Consider the following 10,828-nt stretch of genomic DNA (forward strand, 5'->3'; position numbering starts at 1 on the left):
ACACTCTTTCGAGGATGCCAATGTTCACATTTTGAAAGAAGCATCTATGTCCACTGTGAGCGACCATCTTTGAACAGAGGCGGGGGTTTACGACACCAACTGTCTGCCATCTATAATCCAGTTTTGAGATCCCTTCCCAGACGCCTTAACGCCCACTCACATCCTGGGCCATCTGACCTCAGGAATTCGCATGATAAGGTGGGGCCAGGTTTCACAATGAGCTCACCCGAAACTCTGGCTGATTGGGACCCACACCCAGTTTCACACCTTGGCTCAGGCGATTAGAGGATCGTCAGGGGTTCCTTTTGTCCCTCTGTGGGGGGTCACTCCCACTAGGTTTATATCTGGGACTCTCCACCATTTGACTTTAGAACTGAAGAAGCTTCTCGGATGAGAGGTGAAACGTCTTCAAGCAACTTAAAGAAGTCCAGACGTTATCTATGTAGCTATATAGATATATTCTGACATATTTTAAGTAAATAATGATGCATTTTCATCACTTACTGGTTGGCGTGAGGCGCCAGTTTGTGCATCTGATATAGCATTTTCTTTTCCTAAGAACAAGATAAATAATAAAGACAAATACGAAATATTTTCAGAACTTAATATTTATTGACTAATGAAGGCTACAAAAAATCATTATGGAGGCCTCAGTATTGCAAGAATTATTAATGATGTGTACAGTGGTTACAGTAGTTCTTGTAATGTGATTATCTATATATAATAAATACATATTTAGTATTTCCATCATTTAAGCCCATATGGAAAAGATCTTATAATGTTTGTATCTGTCTTGTGTGAAACTTGTATGAAAAGCATACAAGAGTAAAAACAGATATAAGATCCCTAGAAAAATTATATAAATGAAACTTGAATGTTTTGGATACTTACTAAAACAATATATGAAAGTAATGAGAAAGTGGCCACTTTCATGAGTAAATCATATAAGCCTTATATGATTCACTATATGAAGTAGGCCACATCTGATGCAAGTCTTTTATAAGTTTTTACTATTTCTTTTCCATATGGGAGTATAACTGAAATACACTTAGCCTTTCAAATATTTGTAGTTTCTTTCATTTCTTACCTTTAAATTGTTTACCTGCTGTTCGGTTGCACATGAGGAAAACATTTCCAATGACAGAAATGCCCAAACAAACAATTAATACTCCCAGGTGAATAAATGCTGATTTTGTGGATGACTCTGCAAAAGATCAAAGAAAATGAATTCTGAAAAAAAAAACATTATCATTGCTGATATTATTGGTTGTATAACTAAAGAATTGGACAGTAATGTCACGTAATAACACATAAAATTACTAATAATTCTGACTGGCTGTTTAAAACTGAAATTCACATTTTTTCTAATTAATTTATAAATCATAAACTTACCTTGAATAACCAGTGTAGTTCCACTTCCAAATAATATCTCCCCACATGTGGCCACAGCACAGTAGTAAGTCCCAGCATCAGAGGAGCTGACGTTCTTAGAGAAGTGATAAACACATGTCTTCTGATGGTCAGATCTTTTCTCACATTCATTACTTCTGTTTTTGTCAGTGTAGATGATGTTTGGAAGAGATTTATCTGATCCCTCTCTGACCCAGAGAATATTGAGACCTCCTGGACATGTCTTGTTGTCAGAGTCAGAGAAGACTGAACACTGGAGCGTCATTGTGTCTCCTGGACGGACTGGATTTGATTCTATCAGTAACTGACTGACTGCAAAGTTTGATGTCCTCTGAGCTTTTCCTGTGTAATACAAATCACATTTTTCCAAACATGCACAGAAAAATTTTCAATGTTTGTAAAAGTAGGTTGGCTTATTACCTTTTACTAACAAATATGTCCCACCCCATGTAGTTCCAATCCATTCTGTGTTTGTACAATGATAGTGACCCTCATCCTCTTGAACTGTCTCCAAAATGGTCAAGCTGCTAAAATTTGCATCACTATTTATCCGAAATCTTGAGCTCGAAAATCCAGGACCAAAATCAGCTTTAGACTGAATCAGAGTAACTATTAATTTAAGAGTATCCCCGATGCTCTGCTTGTACCATTTGAGTCCCCTAACGCTGAGCTCTTTGGGAATAGCACATGTCAAGGTTGCTGGTTCACCAAGCTGAACAGTTTCAACTGGAACCAGAGAATCTGAAATAAGAGAAAACAGAAAAAATTAACTTTTTTTGCTGTGGTAACTTTCCATTGTAAAGCTAGTTTAGTTTGTGCAAATGTATTTGACATATAAATTCTTAACCGAGAACATTTTTAGACAATTTTTTTTAAAAGGCACTTACATCCTTTGTGAAGACAAAATAATGTAATCCATAGGACAAGCATTTTGACAGTGTTTCTTGTTGGGGACCTTACTGGTATTTTAGTGAGTGAAGGCGGTGAGATGTATTCAGATGACAAAAATGTATCTGATTGGCTAAGAGAATAGATTCAAACGTACACTTAAAGTACCTCCTCCTGCGCTTTGTAACACCACCTCTCTTTCATGTTCTATTGCAATTTTCCAGATATTCAGTTTTTACGTTTGACTACTTTTGAACGCTGTTTATTTGATGTTTATTCTTGTTCTTGGATCTTATGTAAAAAAATACCTCAAACATTTCACACTCTGCATTTCAGAGGAAATGTGCAGGTTGGGTATTTTATAGTTCAGAGGTCATGACACCCCGAAGTGCTGAAGAGCAGGGTGAACCAATGTTTCTTGGCCTAAGGAGATGGTTTAAGCTCCTATAAAAAATAATAACCAATTGGTAATTTTTGTAGCGAATTTAATTAGCATTAATGAGATATGTCAAGTCTCACTCGATAACCCCACGGTGGAGCTAGAGGTAAATCCAGAATGATGCTGAGCATAAGCTACATGATTTTTTAAATTAGAATATGCATGTTTTCTTTGCATCAGCTGGCTTGACAAAACCTATGAACTTAATAATGGGTATTATAATGAGATAATATCAACTCTTTATTGGTCAAGACAGCCTTTTTTCCTGACCTATTAAAAACATCCCATCTATTTCATGAGCTGAGATGATGAACAGGTGATGCAGACCAATAAAAGATTTTTTTAAAAATATATTTCAACTCATGGAGAGAAAGAGAAATATTAAAATAGTAAATATATATCAGTAAATCTCAATTTTTCACTCAGTGTATTGTCAATACCTGCTGTTCATTTTTAGGTGAGTAATTGGTCAGTAAGACAAGGAAGTGTCTTACTGAATCCCAGATTCATCCCAGATTAATACCGGATCTCCGAACCACCTCTGCTGTCTCCTTATGATGGAGAAAGGTTCTAGGATTGAGTTCTGATATGCTCTGGGAGCTCTTTTCTGCTCTCTATATCTGTGATCTAACTGTTTTAGTCATTACCCAAAATTTGTGCCAATAAATAATCCACAGAATCCAGAATCCACAGTTTTGCTTTCATGGCCAGCTCTCTATTTACCAAAAACTACTAACACAGGGTCACTGCAGGATCATCTCATCACTGCAGATGCTTCCCGTACTACTCCCCTACTGCTGAACTCTTTATTAGGTAAACTGTGAGATCATAATGATATTATGAGTGATGCTGTTAATTGCATAATCTACAACATCACACAAACAGGAACACAATAACAGGCAAACACAATCTTATTCAATTCAATTTTATTTATATAGTGCCAAATCACAACAACAGTTGCCTAAAGGCACTTCATACAGAGAAACTCCAACTATAATAAGACCCCCTTTGAGTAAACCCTTCTGCGACAGTGGGAAGGAAAAACTTCCTTTTAATAGAAAGAAACCTCCTGCAAATCTAGGCTCAAAGAGGAGCAGCCATCTGCCTTGACCAGTTAGGGGTGACGTGAAGGAGATAAGACAAATAGCACATGTTTTACGAAGCTGTTTGTTGTGCCCTGTGTTACCTCTGCCCTCAGTCTCCTCGCGTTTCAGGTTTGGTTTCTTGTTTCTTAGTTCCCAGTTTAGGTTTTCCTTAGTTTTTGTTCATGCCATCCCCGCTTCTGTTTGTATCCCCACACCTGTAAATAAACTCACTCACAGTAACCAGTGCCTGCTCTTGGGTCCACTTCTCTTTCTTGCCGCACAATTTGCCTCTGCAAATCGGGACCAAATTTCAGGTAAGAAAGGCCATAGAATCAAATGCATATGATATGGAAACAGTCTAATGCAAAATTATTTTATATTATTCTTCACATGACATGTTTTCTGCGTACACCAATTTTTTGACAACATATTTAAAGAGCACTTACATCCTTGATGAAGAAAATCCTTAAGACTGCTTGTTGTTGGTGATCTCGCTTGTATTTTAGTGATTAAAAGAGGTGAAATAATTGTATTACCTAAGACAGTAAAATGCATGTGATTGGTTAACACAGAATAGATGCTTAAGGTTGTGGATACAAGCACCTGAAATGAGCTTCCTCTAAAGGGTAGAGCCATGAGGAGCCAGTTGAGGTGGTTCAGGCATTTGATTAGGATGCTTCCTGGGAGAGGTATTTCAGGAATGTTCGACTAGGAGGAGGCATCAGGGCACACCTGTGCCTCTCCCCTTGACCAGTCTCTTCCAAGATGAGGTGGTTGGGGAGAAGATTGGGTTATATAAGATAAGGAGCAGAAGATGGATGGGGGGGATGACAGATTCGAAATTCTTCTTCCTGGGCTTTGTAAAACCTTTCACTTCAATTTCATCTTCTCTTGCATTTGTCCAAATTATGAACTACAATTTTATCCGTCTCTAAGTGATTGTTATTTTTGCCCTTAAACCTTAAGCAAGCAGAAAGCTAACACTATAGTCACACTCTGCATTTTAGAGAACATTTGCAGGACTTTTTTGATACAATTTTTATGCTTTAAACACACCTTACATTTTCACTTTTTAATTTAATAGGTGTTCCACACTCAGCCCCATCTAAAAGTTTAGTCTCCATATGTGCTTAATTATATGTACATTAGAGGCCATGTACCTTGTAAACATAAATATAGCGCATAATAACAACTTGTACAAATTAATATCCAAATTAATGAGCTAAACATACTTACCGGAACCAGTTAAGCATTGCTCTACTCAAATGGTTGAAGAATTACAGTAATTTGATCAGGAATTTCCATGGTACACATGTCTTCTTTGTCCAGGAATGTAATTACTATGCCCTTGATTTGTGGTCGTGATCACTACTTTTAAGACAGTTTGATGTTCATTTTGTAAATTATTTAGGTTGTGGTTGCTACATGCATGCAGTGTCTTCTCAGTCAGATTTAACCATCATCTGTTACACTCAGTTAAAAAAATCAAACAAAGAAGCCAAAAAAACAAGTAAAGAAGACAGATAAAAACTGAACTGGAGGCTTTACCCTACAAACCAATGGTTCCATTTCATCACTGCAGTGGATGTTCATGACTCCATGTATTTGCTAAACCTGTCCACTTAGTATACTGAGTACTGAAATGATCGTTTTTGTTCTTTCAGGGTTCTTTTTTGCCTGCATTGTCTTGCTTTAAACATAAAAGACACTTTTGAGGCAAATGTATATTTATTTATTCCAGAAAGCATGACTACAAAACAGTTCATACAATTAAAACTCAAGAATGCCAGAAATGCAACACAACTAAGTTTAAGGTTTTGGCAGTCCAAGTATTTTCAGCAAGATTGAAAATTAACTGTCAACCTTTAAATATTAATAAAAAAAAACCCAAACAAAAACAAGATGTCAGGATCAATTTTAATTTCAGGAGATGCTAAACATCGTTATTAACATCAGCATTTAACATGAGAGTAGACACTGTCTTCAGCACACTCTCGCTTCCTTCTTCCTCTTGTTTTTCTTTCAGAGAAATTCAGTGCAGCGTAGTTTAGTTCTTCATCAACGACAGTCTGTGTGGTAACATAAAACATGTTATCTATGAAGTGGCATTTAACATTTTCTGACATATTTGAAGTGAATAACACCAATTTTCATCACTTACTGGTTGGCATGAGGTGTCAGTTTGTGCATATGCTATAGCACTTTCTTTTCCTAAGGATAAACAAAATAATAAATATATTTATATATTAGTGAAATTAACTTAATATTGCATGTCCCTGAGAACGTTTTGTCATTGATAAAAATCTCATTTAAAGAAATAAGTTATTTGCAGAACTTAAGCACTGCTAGGGCCTTTTACAGTATATTTTACATTATAATTCTGTATATAAGACGGATCAGTCTTTTCATCATTTAAATATAATTTGCACAAGTTTCATCTTTTAAATATTTTCAGTTTCGCGTAACACTTACTTTGAAGTTTTTTACATACTCTTCGGTTGCAGATGAGGAACACGTTTCCAATGACAGAAATTGCCAAAAATACTATTAATATTGTCAGCTGAATAAATGCTGACTGTGTGGGTAACACTACAAAAAACAAACAGAAAAATAATTTTCAGCCTTGCTCCTGTTGTTCACAATCTGTCACATTATTACATTACAAACAAAAGACATATTTTTGGGTGACAGAAAAATATGTAAAAGAAAAGAATTAAAAGTCCACATACAAAAGGCAAACAGAACTCCAACAGACAGTTTGACAAAGGACAAGAGAAGACATCACTATTTATACTCACAGACGCACCGAACACTAATCAGGGGAATGAGACACAGAAATGGAAAACAAGGAAGAGGTGAACGTAGCAAGACAGTAAATAACATTTAGCTATAACTACACAGTGGGAACACAAAGGGAACAAATAAACACTAACTATTAACAGAGAATATAAACAAAACATACAAAGAATAGACTAATCATGAAAAATTTAAAATATATACAATAAACACATCTAAGTGTCAAAAAATTAAAAAGAAAATTAACAAATATTTACACATTACATTATCAACATATTTGGCATATAACTTCTAATACTCAACAGCAATGTCACCCAATAATGACATTGCTGTGAACGTTCACTAAAAATTGGTAATAGTTAATTATGATTGATTGATAGAGCTACCTTGAATATCTAGTTTAGCTCCACTTCCAAATAATATCTCCCCACATGTGGCCACAGCACAGTAGTAGGTCCCAGCATCAGAGGAGCTGACGTTCTTAGAGAAGCGATAAACACATGTCTTCTGATGGTCAGACCTTTTCTCACATCCATTACTTCTGTTTCTGTCAGTGTAGATGATGTTTGGTTGAGATTTATTTGATCCCTCTCTGACCCAGAGAATATTGAGACCTCCTGGACATGTCTTGTTGTCAGAGTCAGAGAAGACTGAACACTGGAGCGTCATTGTGTCTCCTGGACGGACTGGATTTGATTCTATCAGCAACTGACTGACTGCATAGTTTGATGTCCTCTGAGTGTTTCCTGTGCAATTACAAAGACATTCTTCAAAACATGCTTGGACAAATTTTCAAAGTTTGTAAAAGTAGGTTGGCTTATTACCTTTTACTAACAAATACATCCCACTCCATGTAGTTCCAATCCATTCTGTGTTTGCACAGTGATAGAGTCCCTCATCCTCTTGAACTGTCTTTAAAATGGTCAAGCTGGTGAAATTCTTACCATCGTATACTCCAAATCTTAAGCTCGAAAATCCAGGACCAAAATCAGCTGTAGATTTATACAGTGTAACTATTAATTTAAGAGTATCCCCAACACTCTGCTTGTACCAGTTGACTCCTCTAATGCTGAGCTCTTTGGGAATAGCACATGTCAAGGTTGCTGGTTCACCAAGCTGAACAGTTTCAACTGGAACCAGAGAATCTGAATTAAGGAAAAGAGATGGAAAAGTAAAACATTTTTTTTACATGGTAACTGTCAATCGCAAATCTATTGGTGTGTAAATTGTTAACAGATACATTTTTAGATAAAATAAAAAAAACACTTACATCCTTCATGAAGACAAAACAATGTAACCCAGAAGACGATCATCCTGACACTGCTTCTTGTCGTGGACCTTACTGGTATTTCACTGAGTGAAGGAGGTGAGATGATTGTTTCAGGTCAGATGGAAAATTGTATCTGACTGGTTAAGCCAGAATACATTCAGATGTACACTTCCTGTCACATTTAACTCCTCCGGTGCTTTGTAAAATGTATTACCTCTCTTTCATCTTCTATTGCAATTGATTGTTCAATTTTTACTTTTCACTCAATTTATGTCAATAAAAAAGATATTATATTGGGTCTTATGTTACTAATTCTTCAAATTTGCATTTCAGAGTCAGAACTCTACATTTTGTCTCCTGTAGAGCTCAAAAGCATCTTGAACCAATGCCCCGTACCCAAAGAAGATCAGAATGAATTAATATGGGTATTTTTATGTAGCAAATTTAATCAGCATTAATGAGATATGTTAATAGAAATCACACATGTCAACTCCGTAGTGGAGCCAGAGGTAAATCCAGAATGATGGCGAACTACAAAATTTTAGACATGATTTGCTTTCTAATTAGAAATAGGCATTCTTTCTTTGCATCCGCTAGCTTGGCAAAACCTAAAATCCCAATCAGGGATAATGGGTATATATTTAATGGTCAAGACAGGCCTTCTTTATCTGACTTGTTGAAAAATTTGATGCATTGTTTTAAAATCTGAGTCACAGTGAAATGAAAGATTGAAATTTTGTTTTAAGATTTCTAAATACAAAGAAAAGAGAAATGCCATTTAAGCAGAGTGTGTAATATCTCACCGCTAGATGTCAATAGACTGCAGTGAATTGAATGTTGTTTTCTTACTCCTATGAATTCAAGTGCATAATCTAAGCTAGAGTGGCCACAATAGGACAAACACATTTTAGTGAGGCAATAAAGATCAAACTCTTAAACTGTTCTCCATAACACCCACACTTGGTAGGCCCCCCCTTTAGGTGTGGTGGTCCGCAATTGCCCCTGCCGACCTACATAAGGGGAATTGGGGTTGTTGTGAGTTAGTTTTGTGGTGTGATGTGGTGCGGCTGACAGCCGAGAGCTGGAGCCAGAATAAATAAAATGGCTCTAACACCGAATCTGTGGTCCCGCCGTGTCTCAGTTACGCCACATTGGTGCTGAAATCCATGAGGCAGACGGCAGGCCCATGAGAGAGCCAGAAAAGGGAGGAGCTGGCCCAGCTGGTGGCCAATATGACGGTCATGCATTGTGAAGATTTGTGAAGAAGAAACGGTACTTTTACTCCGCTACATTTGCAAAATTTGATTTGTTACTTTTTAAAAAAATGATTAGTTTAACACATTAGATAACATGCCGCCAGTGGAGTTTCTGGTACATTTTTTACCAATCAGATGTATGACCAGTTTGAAATTGTGGCGGGCAGAGCGGCCCAAGCGTTTCAAAGTAGCGGACACACGGAAAGAAGAAACACATGAAAACATGGCAGAGTCTACGCTAGAGCTGAAGAGGATGAACACCCTCGGACTCATATACTAAGAATGTTTCTCTTAAAAGCAGTACAAAAGAACAGCTATGTCTTCAGCGTCGGTGTCTTCAGTGAGAGCCAAAACCAACCAACTTTTCAGCATGAAACAACTCAACTCGTGTAACCTGAGGAAACGGTCTCTAAATATATTTTTAGCTGTGGTTAGCTGGATGTCAGTCTTACGTTACAGACGCTGTGTCGAGCTCGAGCTGCGAGTCATATTTTCGGTGCTACGTTGTAGTGAGATAAGTTTGTGGGTGTTTTGTGCAGCTTCGGCTGACCTTTTAACTGCTCGCTGGTTAGCTAGCGTGAGCTATAAGCTAACAGCTAGCCTGGTTAAACAAGCTAGAGTTCCACGCACATGTAAACAGCTCGTCTCTACTGCTTTAACTGTTAAAACAGAAGGCAATACTGCGGCTGACAGGGTTTAATATGTGAAACAGCAGCTTGTTTAGTTTAAACAGTCTGCATTAAGCTGGGAAAACACTGCGATTTTTTTCAGTCACATTATTCAGCTCCTGCTCAAACTGTACAATTACATCTCAGGGGTTAGAAGTTCATAGGTCACGATGCAGGTCTCACACTATACGGCCTGATGCTCTGATGCGACCTGAGTGCTCAAACCGTGCGTCCATAACATGAAGCTTATCATACAAAATCTCTCTCGCTCTCCCTCTCTGTCTTTCACTCACACCGACACACACACCACCATCAACTTTGCTAAATTACTGATGAAAAACATTGTCCAGGCAGCTGTGATTGAGCAGCAATGTCCATCCAACTCTTTTCATGGTTGTTGTAGTCGTGATAATTTTGTGAGACCACACTGAAAAGATTTTCAGTGGAAGATTTTCCAAGCTTCAACAGTCGTGGGTCGAGCTTTATTTAATTTTGCTGTGGTATGTTCAAAATTAATAACACGGATAAGACATCGTATCAAGAATGATTCCATACAAATGTCAGGACTGAACCATTGCTTTATAATAGTCTTCTTTGCAGATGTGAATCCAGCGAACAACATTTTGCATTGTAGGCAAAACTCAGGCCAATCCCCAAAATGGTTGCGCGACTGAAAAATCGTCTCAAAATGGGCCAAAAAGCACACAGTGTATGCCCAGCTTTTGGAGGCTAGCTCCAAACAAACATTTGCAGCTTGGCAGTGTATACAGCACTATAATGACCAGACCTAATTCTTTTGAAAACCATACATCTTTCCATAGGTCTCAATTTCATCAGACATCACTGACGCACAGCTGGATGAGGCCAGCACAAACAGCGGCCTATTCGACGAAGATGATGGATCCATGGGGTCAGGAAAGCCAGAAGTAGGGCTGGAGAGGTACCTTTCATGTCCATTCACTGGAGGTGTGGATCTGTTGCATGGCATTCCTCACATCAAGAAGCTGTCGATCAAA

General features: G+C 37.5%; 2 protein-coding genes across 4 annotated transcripts in view; both read right to left on the minus strand.

Annotated features, from left to right (window-relative positions):
- The window catches only part of LOC309712848 (signal-regulatory protein beta-2-like), a 71,366-nt gene extending 68,756 nt beyond the window's left edge, over positions 1-2,610 (minus strand). The window contains exons 1-5 of one of the 2 annotated variants that reach the window (XM_082543996.1): positions 2,298-2,610; positions 1,831-2,151; positions 1,393-1,752; positions 1,088-1,204; positions 505-554 (exon numbers count right to left, since the gene is read on the minus strand). In XM_082543996.1, coding sequence (XP_082400122.1) covers positions 505-554; positions 1,088-1,204; positions 1,393-1,752; positions 1,831-2,151; positions 2,298-2,340 — 891 coding nt within the window. In that variant the 5' untranslated portion in view covers positions 2,341-2,610. Of the gene's footprint in view, positions 1-504; positions 555-1,087; positions 1,205-1,392; positions 2,152-2,297 lie in introns of those variants that run through there. The other variant, XM_082543997.1, reaches the window with a different exon arrangement.
- A 3,096-nt stretch (positions 2,611-5,706) lies between these two features.
- On the minus strand, positions 5,707-8,111 carry LOC309712893 (uncharacterized protein). Of its 2 annotated transcripts, XM_082544061.1 has the most exons (6): positions 7,889-8,111; positions 7,443-7,763; positions 7,005-7,364; positions 6,295-6,411; positions 5,984-6,033; positions 5,707-5,891 (listed from the first exon to the last, which is right to left on the minus strand). In XM_082544061.1, exons 1-6 carry the CDS (start codon positions 7,929-7,931, stop codon positions 5,775-5,777), a joined length of 1,008 nt encoding a protein of 335 aa, XP_082400187.1. In that variant the 5' UTR covers positions 7,932-8,111; the 3' UTR covers positions 5,707-5,774. The 2 variants fall into 2 exon arrangements, with proteins under 2 accessions (XP_082400187.1, XP_082400188.1); XM_082544062.1 differs by lacking the exon at positions 6,295-6,411.
- Positions 8,112-10,828: the final 2,717 nt, after the last annotated feature.

Source organism: Aulonocara stuartgranti, assembly GCF_965226115.1.
Source record: "Aulonocara stuartgranti genome assembly, chromosome: 2".
Classification (NCBI taxonomy): Eukaryota; Metazoa; Chordata; class Actinopteri; order Cichliformes; family Cichlidae; genus Aulonocara; species Aulonocara stuartgranti.

Coding starts and splice junctions, on each gene's coding strand:
- LOC309712893 (XM_082544061.1), bottom strand. CDS start 7,931: ATGATCGTCTTCTGGGTTACATTGTTTTGTCTTCATGAAGGAT. Junction 7,764..7,888: donor GTTTTGTCTTCATGAAGGAT/GTAAGTGTTTTT, acceptor TCCTTAATTCAG/ATTCTCTGGTTCCAGTTGAA. Junction 6,034..6,294: donor AGTATGTAAAAAACTTCAAA/GTAAGTGTTACG, acceptor GTTTATCCTTAG/GAAAAGAAAGTGCTATAGCA.